Below are 19,269 nucleotides of genomic sequence, written 5' to 3' on the forward strand. Positions count from 1 at the left end.
GGAAGGGAAAAGAAGAGAAGGGAAGGAACAGGAAGGGAAGGGAAGGGAAGGGAAGGGAAGGGAAGGGAAGGGAAGGGAAGGGAAGGGAAGGGAAGGGAAGGGAAGGAGCAAGGAAGCCCCAAACACATGGGAGTTCATAGACAGTGTTAAGAGCATACTCCACATTGCTCACAATTATGGCCAGACTACTGACGGCAAAACTCTCTCTGAAACTCAGAGAGGCTGGTGGTTTACAAGTAATGATATAGACATAAACATTAAGAAACACAGGGAGAAGGGAAGCCACTCTGTTCTAGTGTCTAATGAGTCCCTCTTGACCTATTGACAGCTAACCCCCTTCCTCTCAGAAATGCCCTAACTGTTCCCTCAGTCTCCCCCAACACTTTCCCAATACTTACCTTGAACAGAAAGCTCTCTGCATGGTAATGGATGGTGTGTATGTCCACTTCGCTTCCTATTCCCAGCAAATACCAGTTAGTCATTGTGTCTTCTGTCATTATGAGACCAGGAAGGTTTCCAAATATCTTGCCATTAATGGCTAAAAAGATGAAAATAAGATAGCCTCAGGTCAGTGGTAGACAGGTACCCTTCACCCCGATGGTAGAAATGGTTCAAGGTCTAGGCTATTCGTATTTTTATCTGCCAGACAGATGGGAGCAGACCTCCCTCACGTGTCAATGACCCCACCATTCTAGATCCAGAATTCAGATAACCACGCAATCTTCTCATGTAGGGATATGGGAAAGTTTCATCCCAGTTTTTCTTTCAGAATTGCATCGCAAGTAACATGGTGCTTGTCACTTATACCACAGGCCTCTTCGGGAAGCCAACTGCAAGAGTGCTAGGAGAAGCCAGATTCAGATTTCTCCCATACTATACACGAGTGAACCAAGCCACAAAGAAACTAGCACATACATGTATGTGCAAAACTTATGTGTATAAATATATATGTTATATATATTTATATAAATAAATATATATAAATAAATCACACCACACACACACATGCACGTGCTGAATCCATTTGAATCTATGTCTACTGTGCTCTTAATGATTCACTTTCTGAGAACAAGAATAAGCCCAACCGAGTCTCTTAAAAGGGCACGAGGCAGGCTGCACAGGCCTCACTGTGAGCTAAGCAGGCTGAGCTTGCAGTGCTGCCTCTGCCCACTGCTTCCTACCAGCCTTCCAGTCTGTGGACCATAACACAGCCAAGTCAGGGAGCTCTACTTGCTGCAAGCTGAGAACATGCTGAGGGGCTGCAGAGATGGGTGAGAAAGAGTGTCTGGATGGGCGATCCTGCCACGGAGTTCTACTCCACAAAAACCTGGCGCAAGGTCCATCTTTAAATGCAGATCTTGGTGAGAGAGTGAGTGTGTCCTTGCACACACGTCACTCCTGCCCAAACTATCAAAAAGCGAGCTTCTTTAAGTGGCACCCAATTCAGTAACACACTCACATGAAATAAAATTTGTGAGTGACATTTCATGTACCAAAGAATTAACCCAAATCCTTAATTTTGACCACACGGAAGCTGCGATGGATTCACATATAAACTTGTCAATAAGTGGTAACTGGATCTTTAAAAAAGTGACTTCTTCACAGCCTCAAGTCTCAGAGGCAGTTAAGACCAAAGAAAAGGCGCAGAGCCTCAGTGGTGAGGCTGGTTCACTCCTGAAAGGGCTTCAGAGGGCTCTCTGCAGGTGTCCCTGGAGGAGAGGAGGTTCAGAGGTGGGGCCCGGGTCTCAACAATGGCCTGTCTCAGCAGCAGTCTCTCTTTAAATGCTCGCGTAGCGTACCGTGCATTTTGTTGCTCTCTTCAAAATCATCAGTGCGCCTGAAATCCCGTGGATCTTTGTTGAGATACTTCTTAATATTGTCATCCAGATACCACGATTCATTCTCATCAAACACCAGGAACAAGAGAGCAAACTCATAGTCCACGTCACTTCTTCTTCCCTTCTCATTCAGTACCCCTTCTCGGCATGTGATGAGAGGCCCCATCAAGCCACTGTATGTGTCCTGGAAGGATAAAATGACCAACATTGATGAGCAATTAAATGTGACATCCTTGCCACCCGCCACCCTTGTAGTGTGGACACCACCTGCTCGCTCGCCCTGGCTCATTCATCACCGGTTGGAATTTGAATAACACAAGTACTCCATATATTTGAGATGCATAATTGAATCATCAAATAAGTTTCCCATGCTGCTCATGTATAAATACACTTTTCCAAATGACCTGTGTGCTGATCTCCTGAACTCCAAGAATTAATTCCTAATATCTAAGGTGCTGCTGAGAGAGCAGAAGGTGAAGAGAATGCCCCACTTTAACAACGATTACATTTTGCATAGGATATGACTCTGGTTTGGGCTTTGGTTTATGTCATTTGATTAAACGCTACTGCAGTTTTACATACAACAGGTTCATAACTCAAAGTCGGCATTGAATCTTTGCTTTTTATTTCTCAGACTATTTATGATCCAGAGATTCTGCAGTTTTAGTTAATCATGGAGTGTCTTCTATCCCTGAACCCCAACCTTTCTTCTAACATGAGCAGCCTGAGAAACGGCTCAGCCAGGAAAGACCTGCCACCAAGCCTAGTGACCCAAGCCTTATCCCTGGGACCCACAAAGTAGAAGTAGAGAACCTGACCTTTACGTATGTGCTGTGCCATGTGCATGTGTTTATGCCCACATGCATAAATGTAATTAAAAGGAAAAGATTTCACACCTCCCAAAATAAAAAACAAAATCTATTGTGGGACACTTGTTTCCCTCCAAACTAGCATATTCTCACATGATTCAGATTATCTTGGAGGTTCTATATTTGGAAATTAAATAGTATTTCATTTGTATATTCCTATACCAGCAATTGGAAAACTTGAAATAGTTATTAAGCATTATATACTAGTTTGGTTTTTTTTTTTTATGCTTTGTGGGTCATACTGCCTCTATTACACCCATGGGTGGTACTGATGTGTAGATGCAGCTGGATTTGGCTAGTGGACTATTGTTTGAGACCCTGTTCTATGTCATGCCCCTTTTACATGTGCCCACAGAATGGGAGTGGCTTCAACCTTGCAACCAGCCTGGTTCCTCTTTCCACCTTACCTTCACAAAGTTTGCTGTGGAATAGTATACCCATGGGATACAATTAGGATCAGAGGGTCCAGGACCTGATCTCTTGGGGACATTCCATCTGTAAGTTTTTATTTCCCCTGACATTAAATAGAAAATCGAAATTGGTTATTAGATTTACCTGAAGAATTACACACAGATCTTTATACGCTCTAGTCAGTGAAGATAATTTCTCGCTTGCCAGACATGTTCTTACTAAAGTCATTCACACCTGATTCCTACGGTCTTGAACTGGTATGGGCATCTCTGTGATTTCCCTTAGGTTTGCTATTTCTATTGTTGACTAACATCCAGGATGTAAAGATGTATTTCGCACTCCACTATTCATCCTGCTTGACTTTGGCACACTTTGTCCTCCAGGGTCCCATCTTTGCCACTGATACTGTGATGATTAACCCTGATTGCCAGCTTGAGAGGCTCTCCAGTCACCTAGGAGACAGTGTAGGCGCACCTACGGCACCTGATCTAGTTAGACCCTGTGCTCTACGATCTAGATAACAAGTTACCCAGATCAGGGTAACCGTTGAGCTTATCTGGGAGGAAAAATCTTGATTTGGTTAACTGAGGTGGCCCTGTCTCATGGGATGGGATCCTAGACAGAATAGAAAGGGGGCAAGCTGAGAACCAGCATCCATCTCTCTGTTTCCCAACCACTGATGAGAGATGACCCACCACCTCACGTCCCTGCTACCCTGACTCGACAGAAACTGTGACCCGGAACTCTTTCTTTCTTAAGTTTCTTCACCAGAGTCTTTGGAGAGTGGCAGAGTCTTGCCATATAACCCGGGATGTCTTCAAACTCACCATCCTCTTGCGTTGGCTTCTCAACTGCTTAGCATGTACTGCACATCTGACTGGAATTTTCTGTTTAACTGATATTTGACAAACTACTTAATTTCACTGATTTAAAGTTTCCTTATCAGCATACTAGGTTAGTCTCCATATTTTGAGATTTTTTTAAAGGATTAATTGAAATTATGTAATTAAATACATGGAGGCGGTGTTTCATACTCTGGGTGGTTAATAAATGTTAATTTTTTTGTTTGTGTTTTTGTTGCCTGAAACAAAGCCTCCCTGTGTGGCACCGAGGAAAGACAAAGCAGCAGGAAACAGGGGACAGAGAAGGGAACAAAGTCCCTCAGTCCCACGGTTTCATGTATGAAACAACAAACTTGTATGATCAACAAAACCCATTATGTAGGCCCGCTTGGCGGAATCCATACTCCGTTTTCTGAGAGATAGCTCAAACAAGAGGGTGACCAGCTAAAGAGCCAGGCTTAAGGATGTCTTAAACTCCATGACCTTTGAATATCCTTATCAGTACCCCTCATAAACCACACACCACCTTTCGGTTTCATCTACAAACGGAGAGGAAGTTCTCTACAGTGAGAGAACTGAGTAAGCAGGATCACTGTAAACTGAATCTTTAAACTTTGCTTAATCTTTGAACCTGGTTGTAAATTACAATGTTTGGACAACATGATATCAGAGGCTACAAAACCATGTGCTCAGCGAGGGCTAAGATACTTCAGTGTGAGCCTATCTCCTGAGAAGCCCAGCCTAACCCCTCGGCAATGTATAGATACTTCAGTGTGAGCCTACCTCCTGAGAAGCCTACCCCAACCCCTTGGGTGTGTGTGGCCCTCTTCTTAATAAACTCTAATTTTGCTTCCTGTTGATGCCTGCTACACCCACACAGAGGCTTCTGGAAAGGACTCCTCCTTGAGCTGCGTAGGCAACAGTGTCTCGTCAGGGGTAAGAGGTCAACAGGCCTCATCTCCCACTGTTGCTGACAGACTAAACTAGCCCTAGCCTTGAGAACTCTCACCTGACCCTCCTGAGTACTCATAGGCACACACCACCACACCTAGCTGACTTTTTTATGCTCTAAAAACAAGTGTACACACCCACTATGAGTAGGTACCATATCTATACATCACTGGGGCTGACCCAGGATCATACCCTGAGTCAATATATTCATATTAACTAGCATGGTAGCCACATTGCAGAAGATTCAACTGGAACCGTGTTCTAAGTCATGAGCTCCTTGGACTATCTACACCCCGATCCCATCTGATCAGAACGACGAACCGTTGCCTTAGTGTATGTATACAAAGCAAAACAGAAGTGATGCATTCATGGAACTCCCTTTTCTTCTGCTGTAACAGTGGGCAGGGATACAGCTTCAGGTGTGATGTCTACGATCTCTTTGAAGTCCTTTGCCTTGTGAAAGACTAGACAAAGAGCTGAATTTAGCGTCAGAAAGGCAAGTGGCTGCAGGTGCTCTTTAACCTGGACTAATCTGTTGTTTGCCCAGTGGCAAAGGAAAGGATTTCGGTAAATGTTTGATGCATGAATGGTTGTGGTAGTCTGAATGAGGTTAAACCTTGTTCCCTTTTGGTAAGACTGTCTGGGGAGTCATGGACCCTTCAGGAGGTAGGTCTTGCTGAGAAATACATCTCTGGGGGTGGGCTTTGAGAGGTCATAGTCTCGCCCCACTTTTAGCTTTCTCTGTTGCTTATGTTTGAAGTATGAATTCTCAACTTCCCATTCCAGATGCCTCCTCCAACATTACGGAGCTTTTCCCTCTGGAACTGCGAGCCCAAATAAGTCCTTCCTTTTCTAGTGCTAAATCGCAGCAACAAACAGCAACAAACATAATGGCTCCATTTCAAAAGAACAAAATTGAGAGGGGCTGCTTACTTTTCAGTTTAAAAACATATTTGTTATCGCTGTATGTGTGTATATGTACGTGATGATGTGCGTGAGAGTACAGGTGGTGTGTGTCATGGCACACATTGGTCAGAAGACAACTTTCAGGACTCAGCTCTTGCCTTCCCCTTTATTGAGGCTGGGGCTCTTGCTGTCTCTGCTGTGGGATATACTTGAGGCTGCCTGGCCTACAGCTTCTCACTGATTCTCTTGCATCTGCCTCTCATCTCACTGTAGGAGTGCGGGGATAGCAGGCGCACACGGAGTGAGGGGATAACAGACATACACTGAGAGCGGGGATAGCAGACGCACACTGAGAGCGGGGATAACAGACGCACACTGAGTGTGGGGATAGCAGACCCACACGGAGTGCGGGGATAGCAGACACACACTGAGAGCGGGGATAACAGACACAAACACCGCATCTAACTTTTCACATGAGTTTCAGGGACTAAGCTCAGGTCAGACTCAACAGACACCTCACCAAGGAAGGCATGCAAAGGGCAAGCGTGTAATGAAAAGATGATCAAAATCATATGCCATTGGGGCACTGCCAGCTAAGGCAGTGAGTCCATACCACCATGTGCCTGTTGGAATGACCAAAGGTTAAAACAGAAAATTCTGGTAAGGATATGGGACAAGAAGGCCCTCTCATTCAAGGTAGGAACAGTGTACAGTCACTTCTGAAGACATTTTGACAGTTTCTTTAAAACTACCATATTCTCACCACACAACTCAGTGGGCGTATTCCTTAGCATGTACTCAAAGGAGCTGAATATTTATAACCATACACTAACCTTCATGTGAATATTTCAAAAAATTCTCCACCATTTAGAACTTTTCATAATCTATGTTCCTACTGAAATGGCTCATTGTGTCTCCCTTCTCTCCCCTCAGCTCATCTTGGTCACGTCAGAGAACTGTGTGGTGAAGGGGTCAGGTCCTGGAGTCAAACAGAGTTGCCACGGTCATTCATCCAGGGCCTGGTCTAGTGATTTGCTATTCTGTGCCTTCATCATTGGTTGAATGGCCATAGCCATGCATATTTCATGAGTTGTAAAGGTAAAACGCTCCATTTTAACATACTCGGATGGGGTACATCTTCAAATTTGGAACATGTTATAGTTTAATTAAAAGTGCATTTTCTTTCCCTGTTTTAATAACAGATAAGACAACAATGGACACTATGACTAATGACTTCTGAACTGACAAAATGGTGTCTGCATTGTGGGATCACTGTTAGGATGGATTATGGGTGTTTTGTTGTTACTTTTCTGTTTCAAATGTTGAAAATGATCTCTGACCCAAGGTACCGCTCAGTGGGTTCACCATTGGTGTTCCCATTGTATGAAGAGCACATACCCTAGGGACTAGGCTGTGACTGAGACACACCTAGGACGTCATTCAAGACCCTCGGAGACCAGAAGAGGAGATCTCGGTGACCTACCTCATCAGGATGCAGCAGACCTTGCGTGTGACTTACCCGGCTGTGTAACAGGCACTTCGAGACGCTTCCCACTATCCGAGTCCTCCACACCCTGGGCTGTGATGGAGTAAGGCCGACTAGCTTTGTTCTTGAAGATGATGAGGATGGAGTCCCCCACCTCAGCATGGATCATGGGGCCTAAAGCAAAACACAGCCAGGACATCACAAATATTATGTCATGCTTAGCAGTGGGGCCAACCTGAGTCCAAATTCTCCCTCCTTCCCTTAACAGAAGACCTCGGGTGAATCATGTAATCAGAATCTCAGTTTTCTCATCTGCAGAATGGCTTCACGAGGACTACTCCCACAGGACTATTAAATGGCATTGTATAGGTTTTGTAGAGTTTATTTCTCTCAACGAAGCCAAGTACTCAGGAAATGCTTAGCTTCTTGCTGCTCAGGAGCAGCAGTGTTTCATTGTAAGCTGTGATCCTTTGGATGGGAAGTGTCCTCCGTAGTCTTGGTCTCCAGTTGGTGGCACTGTTTGGGAGGTTTAGGTGGTTTAAACTTGCTGGAGTATGTCAGTAGGGGTGAACTTTGAGATTAAAATCTCCACATCTCCAGTCTGCTCGCTCTAAAAGTTTGCCCTGTGTCTGCCCTGAAAGATGCGAGCTCTCGGCTTCCTGCTCTTGTTGCCTCCTGCTGTCTCACCTCCCTGCCATGCCAGACCCCTACCCTCTGGAAGCAGAAGCACAGAAAAGCCCATCCTTCTCCTGGCTGTCTTGGTCATGGTGTTTCCACAGGAACAGAAGACTGACGAATGCTAATGCAGTGTGAAACCTTGAGGGATCAAAATCGTTGATGGCTTAGTAAATGGGGTTGATATTAATAATGAGCTACCATGAAACAATGGGTAATAAAGGGACTTAGGGTAGCAAAGCCATGTTGCATGTCTGGTGCTGACTCTCGACACGTGGGTCACTAATGCACACCTGGTGCTAACTCTCAACACATGGATATCGTGATGGTTAGTTTAAATGTCAACTTGACCCAGCCTAGAATCAACTGAGAAGGGTCTTGGTGAGGGGTTTTCTAGATCTTACTTGTGCTCTTGTCTGTGGAGATGGTCTTGACTGCCTTGGCTGACTGAAGAAGACACAGCCTGAAAGTGCACAGCTCTGCTCCTTGGTCTGGGGCCCTGGACTGTATGCAAGTAGAAAGCTCCCTGAGCACTCGGCATGCATTCCTTCCTCTCTGCTCTTGAATGTGGAGTGTCTCAGGCTCTCCATCAGATAGACTGTAGCCTGGAGATGTGGGCTAACACAAACCCTCGTCTATCTAGGTGGCTTCTGTCAGGTTTTGGTTTCTTTGTTTGTTCTATCACAGCAACAGAAATGAAATTAGGCCAGATGCCCTGAGCACACAATGCTCTCCGGCCTCTCTTGTGGGCTTCTGTGTCCACGCAGAAGGAACTGCCCCTGCAGGAGAGATTGTGCCTGACAAGTGGTATCTTCCTCATGCCAAGTGCCTCTTGCTTTGCAGTGCTAGGGAAACACCCCAACAAGATGCAGTGAGGGGCTCACAGTCATCTTCAGACTCCCACTGCAGAAGCATCTGCCACCTGAGCCCAAAGGTTACAGCTTGGGCATTTGGTGTGTTCTACGTTCATCCAGACATATGCCCTTGGAGGGTTAACAGTGTGGCAACACCCATTCATTTGTCACTGAAGCAAGCTACGCCTTTGATCCTGAGGAACACGGATAAAGTCATTAATACATCTAAAGTTTGTTGAACTACGGTTCTCTCCAGAAGCAAAAAGGAACTGCTATTGTTTAAGCAGTAAGCAAGGATATGGATCAGACAGTTTGCACACATTAAAGTCATCACTCACTACTGGTTACCAGTCCACTGCACAAGCCTTACTGGCTAAAAAAGTGTCTTCCAGCTGGCAGTGCAATGTGAGGGGACAGAGCAGTGGTGGACAGAGGTGGACCTGCCTTGTCCCCGCTGAGTTACTGGGAGTCCAGGCCATTCTAAGCTGCAAACAGTGAAGGAGCCTCGCTCTCCACTGGACAATGGCTGTGAACTTGCCCCTGATGTATGTACCTCATTTCCCATACCAACCAAGCCAGGCTCTTGAGGAGCTCGCCCAGCCCCCTCTGCTAGCCCAACCCTTTTCTTTGAAGCTCTGAGAGCACTCGCAGCTCCAATGAGTGACTCATGGATTACTCATGTGGAAATGGCAAACAAGCTGGTGAGACAGCCAAACACGGAGGTGTGGGGGAGGGGATCACGTTATCAATGCCAGGCTGTTATCACAGCCGTCATTGTGATGTTGGAAACACCGTGTAACCCACACTCACGAAGCTACCTGTGGTGTAAAAACCAGAGAAGTCTTTCCCAAGTCCTCTAATTTAGTCTTCTGCCTTCAAAAGATTCTTTTCAAATGGGGTGGGTCTAATGTCTCCCAGGTGAGGGGAAATGGGGAAGGAAGCTGGAAGGGCATTATTGATGGCCAGTCACACAGCTGGGGCATCGGCCAGCCCAGAGTCCGTGCTTACACATGGTCCGTTCTGCGGTCCATAGGTCAGATTGAGACCTGTCACTCGTGGCACCCAACACACACTTTGTTGTCAAGGTTCTCTGGGGTTGTGAATTGTAAGCTGCTTTTTCTTTGCTTTATTTCTAAAAGCCATTTATAAGTGAGTACATATGATATTTGTCTCTCTGGGTCTGGGTTACCTCACTCAATATGATGTTTTCTAGATCCATCCATTTGCCTGCAAATTTCAAGATGTCATTTTTTCTGTTGTGTAGTACTCCATTGTATAAATGTACCACATTTTCCTTACTTATTCCTTCTTTGGTCAAGGAGCATTTAGGTTGTTTCCAGGTTCTGGCTATGACAAACAATGCTGCTATGAACATAGTTGAGCACATGTCCTTGTGACATGATTGAGCATCCTTTGGGTATATACCTAAAAGTGGTATTGCTGTGTCTTGAGGTAGGTTGTTTCCTAATTTTCTGAGAAATCACCACACTGATATCCAAAGGGGTTATATCAGTTTGCATTCCCACCAGCAATGCGGGAGTGTTCCCTTTTCCCACAACCTCTCCAGCATAAGTTGTCATCAGTGTTTTTGATCTTGGCCGTTCTTACAGGTGTAAGATGGAATCTCAGAGTTGTTTTGATTTGCATTTCTCTGATGGCTAAGGATGTTGAGAAATTCCTTAAGTGTCTTTCAGCCATTTTAGATTCCTCTGTTGAGAGTTCTCTGTTTAGGTCTGTACTCCATTTTTCTATTGGATTATTTGTTGTTTTGATGACCAATTTCTTGAGTTCTTTGTATATTTTGGAGATCAGACCTCTGTCCGATGTGGGGCTAGTGAAGATCTTTTCCCATTCTGTAGGCTGTTGTTTTGTCTTGTTGACTGTGTCCTTTGCTTTACAGAAGCTTTTCAGATTCAGGAGGTCCCATTAATTAATTGTTTCTCTCAGTGTCTGTGTTACTGGGGTTCTATTTCGGAAGTGGTCTCCTGTGCCAATGTGTACAAGTGTACTTCCCACTTTCTCTTCTAGGCTCATGCTCAGTTTCATAGAGTCAGTTTTCTATGTCACTGTGCACACTGATCCAGGACCTTGAGGAGGTCCCGCAGACACTCTGCCTAAAGTCCTGAGTCATTAAACTATTTAGATGAAAATTTCTCAGCCCAGCAGAGAGGTGGGAAAGGGGCTCAAGAGCATGAGACACCTGGTAGATTGCCCTGACGACAGGGATCCCAAGGTGTGTATGAAAGGTGGGGCTGGAATGGGGGAGGGGAGGTAGAGAGACATGCCCACCCTCGGGGCTGACAGAGCCTGGCTGAAATTGCCTTACCCAGGAGTTGTAGATGGTCCTCTCTCGGTGGCCTGGCTTTAATCTCCACAAATTCTCCATTTGTGTATTCCCTGTAAACCACCTTCTTGTACTGAGAGCCAATCCAGTTTTCAGTGTGGTTCATAAATATGTCCCCATGTCTGCAAAGAAATCAAGGTCATCAGAAGGCAGGAGTACCTCTGCTATCTGCAGGGCTCTGGGGTGGTGCTCCCCAACTCCAGCTGGTCTCCCTGGAGAGCTGGCCTTTGCAACGCCACTGAGAGCAGGGCTAGCAATGGCACCTTAGAGCTCTTCATGTCCTCAACCTAGCATGGACCCATGGCCACCCTTGGAAACCATCGTTGTCACCCACAGCATTGTTCTACACTAGGCTAACCTTAGAGAATCCTAACATGCAACAGAGGCTGTGCTTCTCTGGCTGCTACTGGTGAGCGCACACACACACACACACACACACACACACACACACACAATAAATACACACATGCACCCTCCTCACAGAAAACACACTCACACAATAAATACACACACACACCCTCCTCACAGAAAACACACACACAATAAATACACACACGCACCCTCCTCACAGAAAACACACTCACACATACACACACCGTCCTCACAGAAAACACACTCACACAATAAATACACACACACACTCACACATACACACACACACCGTCCTCACAGAAAACACACTCACACACATCCTCCTCACAGAAAACACACACACACACACACACACACACATCCTCCTCACAGAAGACACACTCACACATACACACACACACACACACACACATGTGCACACGTGTGCCCTCCTCAACTCTAAAACCCTCCAGGTCCCATGACTGCCATTCTTCCACTCTGAACCCCCCAAGCCTGCAGGGTGGGTACTGTGAATGTACAAGTGCATGGTTCTTGTTATTTTCGTGTTCTAGTCACCCATCGAACCATGGGCTTGTGTGTCCCTGTTTGAGGACACGTTATCAGATGTCAGGGTGTGCTAATACTGACCTCAGCTCACAGCGCTGCACTCAGCCTGAAGGAAGCCGCTCCGATTCTTTTATCCTCTCCACAAACAAATCCCAGCCCTGCTGTGCTTGGGGACCTGAGACAGGGCTTCCACACCCCTGCTCTTCCCAACAGTGGACCCCATAAAGCACACAAACATGCACATGTGGAACGAAACGGGCCAAGAGCATTTGTGCACAGCGGTAGGGCTGAAACAGGACTCCGAGATCCGCTTCAGGATGTGGATGTGTGCACTGAGCCTCTGATGTTTTCACAGCTCTTCAGATAGCTTCACATTTTCACGGGAACCTCAAGGGTTTATGACTGATTTGAGAATACTCTGGGGTCGCCCTCCCTTCCAACGTGTCCCCTGGGCCTTCCTGGAGAAGTGGCCTTTGACACCACTCTGGGAGCAGGGCATGCCAAACACACTTTAACAAGTAGGCACACTTGTAAATGTGAAGCTTGTGACTATTAAGGACAAGCTCAATGTGTCTGTCACTGAGATAAATCACAAAAGATGGAGAAGAAAACTCAGACACAGCTGAGTGTCATGGCACAAGTATAATCCCATCTGCTTGGGGGCAGGGCTGAGGCAGAAGGATGGCTAGTTCAAAACCAGACTGGGCTACACAGTGGGATATTGTCCCCAAGAAAACAAAAATCACTCTCTCTTTCAAACAGGGTGAGTGTAATGTCCTTCCACGTCTCCCAAATCAGCTACCTGTGTTCTAAGGCAAGAACAGTGCTGCATGGCTCTCCTTCCACCTACACAGCCTCCCTTCTACTCTCCTCTCTGCACACAGATTGCTCCCCAGCCCCAAGGCTGACCCTCTCTCTTCCTCATGGTAAACCTCTCAGTGACCCTCTCTGCAAACCCTCTCAGCTTGGCTCAGGCCCTGCACTATCTGTTTTCCCTAAGTTCTGAACCTGACTGGTTGTCCCTTCCCACCTCCAGACACTCTGTCATCCTAAGCATTGGCTCTCTTGATCGCGGTGATCCCTTGTGTATGCTGGCTGCTCTTTCAAGAACTAGTCCCCTCTTCTTGCACTGCCTTATTCCACATCTCATTTCAAAGACTGCTTCCTCCGGGAGCCTCCCCCATCATCCCTGCCTCCAGATGGGACTGTGTGTTCCACTGTGAGTTCTCACTAAAGCTCCCGTCTGTTAGAGAGTGTCCCTCCATGCTTGTTCCAGCCTTATCCTTGAGGACGGCGTATTCAGTGTGGGAAAGCCCCAGTCTTTGCTCCACACGGTTTCACCAGCATTTGCACAGCGGATATTCAATAGATACATACAATAGCACCTCTGCCCTGGCTATACTTATTGCAAGAGGAGAGAGTCTACTTTACAGTCAGCGGGGCTTAGCTGAGCTTGTGACCTGCACAGACCCTGCTTGCTATTCCCCAGCTCTCCTCTGCTGCAAAAGGCAGCAGAAATTGCTGTATGAGAGCTTTGTCAAAGCTGATGCTGGGGAGGTGCTGCCCGAATGAGTCAAGTGTGCTGCGAGGCCATCATGACGAATCGCCTATAAAAGTTTTAGCAGATGTCTGGTGTATAATTATTGTTCAGTAGATGTTCATTATGGTGACTCCTGGGATTGCTAAATTATACACACACTGGTTTTCAAGCTCAAGGGTGCTAGCACCATAACTTCACTTTCTTTAACAATTTAATCTACTTTCCCCCCCAGATTTCCTCTTTTTGCACAAATCTGATGTGAAGTTGTGCTGATGGGTGTATGTATCACCATTCTGGAATTTTTATGCCTTCCCAACACACTCTAAAGAAATCCCCAATGGGTCATGGGAAAGGGTATAAAAGGAGGGGAAAAAAGGGAGGGGAGCGAAGAAAAATGTCTAGCTAAAAGAAAAAAGAAAAGAAAAGAAAGAAACCCCTAATGAAAAAATTGAGGTACTGAGAGGGTCTGTGCTGATCAGGACAGCAGCAATAAATGTCTCTGAGATGATTTATGCCAGGAATGGGGTAAAAAATAACAGCCTTGGGGCAAAATCAGATGTGTAAGCCAGAGGTGTGCCCAGATACACCTGCGAGCTTCTGCAGAAGCTGAGACAGGGGGGTCCAGAAATTGAATTCCAACCTGGGTAACTCAGTGAGCTCTGGTCTCTAAAAAGCAGCTGCTGATCTCAGCGGTAGAGTGCTTATGTAGCATGCAGGAGCCTCAGTTTGATCCCCAGGACTAAAACAACCATAGGCAGAAAAGCTGGGATGGAGAGAACCTGGTCTCTTGGTTCCTATCACTGGAGACACTGTGGATGTACACCTCAGGGTGTGCACAGGCCATCGTGTGTGGGGTCAGAGGAGGACGACTTTTGGGAGCTGGTTGTCCCCCCCCCCCCACTGTGGGATGTGGAGACTGAACACAGGTCATCAGGCTTGGGCAGCAAGCTCCTTACCTAATGAGCCATTTTGCTGTCCCTGGGCTTCATATAAATGGATAAAACCACAGAATTTGGTATACTTTGAATGTGTGGCAGTGTCCATATTGGCTTATGGTCAATAACCAGAGAAGTGGGAAATTAATTCATATTATCCATCTTTCCCACCAGCAGTCTCTTGTTTTTCTGTGCCTTCAGCCCAGAGTCCCAGAGCCACAGAGCACGAAGCTAGACTTCCCTGCTCATTCAGATCAACTGGCGCGTCAAACATAAGTTAACGTGAAGACTGTGGTGACTAACAGCAGCCTCTTAGTGAAATGATTGCTTTAGAAACAGCCAAATTAGCTAGCTTTCATTTTCCACAGAAAATGTTCCACCAGTGTTTAACCTGGACCGGCAACACAAGCAGTCCCAAAGAAACATGTCTAGATTAGCAAATTATTTGTGAATAATTGAGTAGATTTTAAATGCTCCTGCCCTCAGGGAAAACCCTCTCCATAGTCACTTTGATTTTTTTTTTTCCCGTTACAGCTGCTCTTCCCCAAAACAACGGCTGGCAAGAAAGAAAAGAAACTTAAGTGTTGAGCTTCAGGAAAGCGATGCTAGAGGTGTTGGTGTACTGCAGATGTGAAGGGTTTGTAGGAGGTGGCAGGTAATGAGAGCCTGGGATAGATGCTAAGAGCAGGATAGACCGTGTGTTATGTTGGAGAGAAGCGATTTTCCCTGGGACATCTGCATTCAGTTCCTGCTCTGCCAAAGGTTACCTGAATGCCCGCTCTTCCCGCCGAGGCTCCCTCATCTCTGTGCCAGGGCAGCAGGAAGTGGCGGAGCAGACGTGGTAAGGTTGGGGAAGTCAGCACTCTGTGCTGGATGCCTTCCTGGTGCCCAGAGAACCCCGTGTGCACCGAGGAACTTGGTCCCGAGTTCCAGAGTAAGGACAGTAGAGAATCAAGACCTTAGTGTGGCCTGAGCACCGCCCATGCTTCAACAGTGATCCCGGCTGTGATCACTCCAACAAAGGGTCAGTCTTTCCGATTTCCTGGGTAGCTTGGAAATCTGCTCTTCCTGCCCTGACTCAGGAATCTCTCTCAAGGCAATATAGGTTTAGATCATCCTTGGATGTCCCCATCTGAATCCGTGTTTGCCAGAAGCATTTCTGCTGCTCCCCTCCCCTGTACTACTGGGTCAACAGCGGCCTTTCTTCTCGCCTGGATTCCACACACCTTGTCTCCCTCATCTGGTTAATTTTTCTTCCCTGTCCACTATTGCTGCGGCTCCCACTTTTCCTCTGAGCACACCCATCTGCATGCTCATTCAAAAGCCTATCCATCCACCCGTGCATCTATCCATCCATCCGTTCATCCATCCTCCTCAGTCATGAAGCAGACCAATCTAGGGGACTAGGAGAGGCACAGGAACCCACTATGGTGTCCTTAGGGTAACCTCTGATCTACTTTCAGGTGAGGAGACAAAAGACTCGCTAATTTTCTGCACTCATAAGGAATAGTCTCTGCCTGCAGAACTGTGCCCAGAAAGCCCGGCCGCTTGGTTTCCACGGCCCACAGAGCATGCGCATTCCCACCGAAGAGCCGTGTTTTCGCCCATGGTACCTTTCCCCTCCTGCGTCCAAGTGCTGCTTTTCGAACTCCCAGTTTTTGTTAGGGGCATAATCCCATTCTACCTCTTCAGCGGCGATGAAAAAAGTTCTTAGCATCCCGTAGGGTGGCTCAGAAGGGTCCCTGTTGCCACAGCTGCTGACCTCATAGATCTGACCCATGCCTCTCACGAAATGGTGCATGGTGGAACAGAACACTTTGAAAATACCTGGAGGAGAAAAGGCTTGGCATGGTGCCCACGACTTGATAGTTCTGGTGGTGGTGATCTTACCAAATTTATGCATCTTATCCCAACATCAGTAACCAGGAATGCGGACATTTAGAATACCAACCTCACGGTATTTTTTACGGTATACCTAATGAGGAATAAATTACTTTGACTATAATATTTTTGAGGGAAAATATTACTTAAAATTTATTTGTAGTATGGAAAAATCAGAATATTGTGGCCAAGAAAGGACTTCTCTGGACCATTCCTGTTGTACACACCTGCTTCCAGTCGCTTCTGGAAAACTACTGATTCTTACGACTCTCAGCCCAGCCCAGTTTATAGAGAACTCATTACTTATGAAATTAAAGACCTAGACAACGTTCAAATTAGGCCACGGTTAGGATTCTGCCCTGAAGGATTTCGTGAATTATAGAGCAAGTAAGCATGAAAGTCAAATGGATTACTCCATTACAGCCTTGAGCCAGGGAGGGCTCATGTATCTCATGAGGGGTGGAACAGAGGAAGGAAGGAAAAGATCACCTGTAGTTCTCAATAGAATACCAGCTATGATGTCAGGCTGAGATCTATGTAATTTAAAAACTGAAGTTCTAGACATGTTGGCATCTGAGATGTGTATGTATGTGTGTATTTAGAATATACATATATTCAAATTAAACTCACCGTACAATTATGTAAAATGAAATCATTGATGATATTAACTATCAATAAAATTGTTGGATCAATCTTCCCTTTCTCTAACAGTGTTCTTGGAGGCAACTGATTAGCTGTCTATCAATCACCTACAGCAAACAGAGAGAGCTCTGTTCTTGCTTCACAGGTAGTGTTGTCTAAATTATGACTGTCATTTCTGGATGAGCAGAGTTGGTTAGTTCAATGGGTCCAATTCATCCACTTCGAACAGAATCCCAATAAAGCATAGTTAATACAAAAGGTATTATTAGTATTATAGACACTAGGAGCATCTTTTTAAAACCATAGAGATGACACCCAGGAAAGACCTCTCTCTACACCATAAAGAAGATACCTGGGAAAGACCTCTCTCTACAACCATAGAGAAGACACCCAGGAAAGACCTCTTTCTACATGGACTTTTATCCCAACAGAACACAATCAAGAGTTCATTGTGGCTTCTCAACAATGGAGTCATTAAATCCTCCAGGAGCGAAGGAAAATAGTGTGAGCTGCTATCTAAGGTCTGCTCTACTCACACCTCTCTGTCTCTGACTGTGTGTGTGTGTGTGTGTGTGTATATATATATATAAGAGTGTATGTGCAGGCTGTAGTTTGAAAGAAAATGGCCCTATAGGAAGTGGCACTATTAGGAGGTGTGACCTTGTTAAAGGAAGTGTATCACTGTGGGGATGGGCCTTGAGGTCTCTTTTGCTCAAGCTACACCCAGTGTGGCACACAGTTTCTTCTGCTGTCTGCAGATCAAGATGCAGAACTACCAGCTCCCTCTTTACCTTATGTCTGCCATGTTTCCTGCCAAGACGATAACAGACTAAACCTCTGAAACTGTAAGCCACCCCAACTAAGTATTTTCCTTTATAAAAGTTGCCTCGGTCCTGGTGTCTCTTCATAGCAATAGGAACCCTAACTAAGACAGAGGCCAAAGGACCACCTGAACTGTCTTTTTTTGGGGAGCCATCTACCTCAGTTTTGAAGCAAAGTCTTTCATTGGCTGAAACGCAACCATTAGATGGGGCTGGCCAACCAGCGAGCCTCAGGAATGGCCCTGTTCCCACTACTGAAGCACTAGGTGTCGGTACATATGGTTTACCTGCATGGTCCGGCTGCATGAACGCCGTGGTGGCCATGTGGGGAAACAGAGCCAGGGAGTCACGATGAGTCCCTCGTAGGTGGATGGTGTTGCCTTGAAAATAAACTCCGTGCATGTCTGTGTCGGTGCCCATCCCAATCAAGTGCCAAGAAACTCTGTCCTTCTTGCACATGCTTAGTCCCGGCTGGCTGCCGTACATGTAGCCATTGATAGCTAAATGGAAGGAGGAAGACTGTGAGCGCCTATTGTGGACTATTAGGTTAACATGTCTTACATTCATTTGTGCTGTGGAATATTGTTTAATGATGCAAAGATATGTTGCATTCTTTTATGTTGCTTTTGTTTAACTCTATAAAGCTGTGTTACTTTGCCTGCCTAAGCACCTGATTGGTCTAATAGAGAGCTGAACAGCCAATAGCTAGACAGGAGAGGGGTAGGTGGGGCTACCAGGCAGAGAGAATAAATAGGAGGAGAAATCTAGACTTGAAAGAGAAGAAGGAGGAAGGAGAAAAGGAGAAGGAGGGGAGGATGCCAGGGGCCTCACAGCCACTTAGCCACAGAGTAAGAAGGGAAAAAAGATATATAGAACAAAGAAAGGTACAAATCTCGGAGGTTAAGTGTAGTTAAAGAGAAAATGGATAATTTTAAACTAGAAAAGCTAGCTAGAAACAAGGTCAGGCATTCATAAGTAAGAATAAGTCTTCATGTATTTATTTGGGAGCTGGGTGTCAGGCCCCCAACGAGTAAAACCAACACGAGGGCCCATTGTAATTTTGTAGCCATATTGAAAACAATATCTCCCAAAGCAATTATCAGTGGGTTTGAGGGAGAATTACAAGCATATGAACAGTACTTGCTACTAGAGGATGAATATTAATAGAAAAAAAACCCACATGGTGTGTAGAATTAACAATAAATCTGAAAATATACTAAATTTATAAAATTTAGCAATACATATTCTAAGACAGTAATCACTAAGGTAGAAGGTTGTTTTCTGCGGGTCTGTTTGTTCGTATGACAAAACTGCCTGATAGCATGTTGGAAAGCCTTTCAGTTAACATTCTATTTG

General features: G+C 45.7%; 1 protein-coding gene across 1 annotated transcript in view; it reads right to left on the reverse strand.

Annotated features, from left to right (window-relative positions):
- The window catches only part of Hephl1 (hephaestin like 1), a 58,284-nt gene that overhangs the window by 6,308 nt on the left and 32,707 nt on the right, over positions 1-19,269 (reverse strand). The window contains exons 11-17 of the mRNA XM_041657597.1: positions 18,201-18,413; positions 16,183-16,396; positions 11,159-11,298; positions 7,337-7,477; positions 3,115-3,221; positions 1,800-2,022; positions 399-538 (exon numbers count right to left, since the gene is read on the reverse strand). Coding sequence (XP_041513531.1) covers positions 399-538; positions 1,800-2,022; positions 3,115-3,221; positions 7,337-7,477; positions 11,159-11,298; positions 16,183-16,396; positions 18,201-18,413 — 1,178 coding nt within the window. The remainder of the gene's footprint in view (positions 1-398; positions 539-1,799; positions 2,023-3,114; positions 3,222-7,336; positions 7,478-11,158; positions 11,299-16,182; positions 16,397-18,200; positions 18,414-19,269) is intronic.

Source organism: Microtus oregoni, unplaced genomic scaffold (genome assembly GCF_018167655.1).
Source record: "Microtus oregoni isolate MIOR12 unplaced genomic scaffold, Mior012 000008F_ref0000371, whole genome shotgun sequence".
NCBI lineage: Eukaryota > Metazoa > Chordata > Mammalia > Rodentia > Cricetidae > Microtus > Microtus oregoni.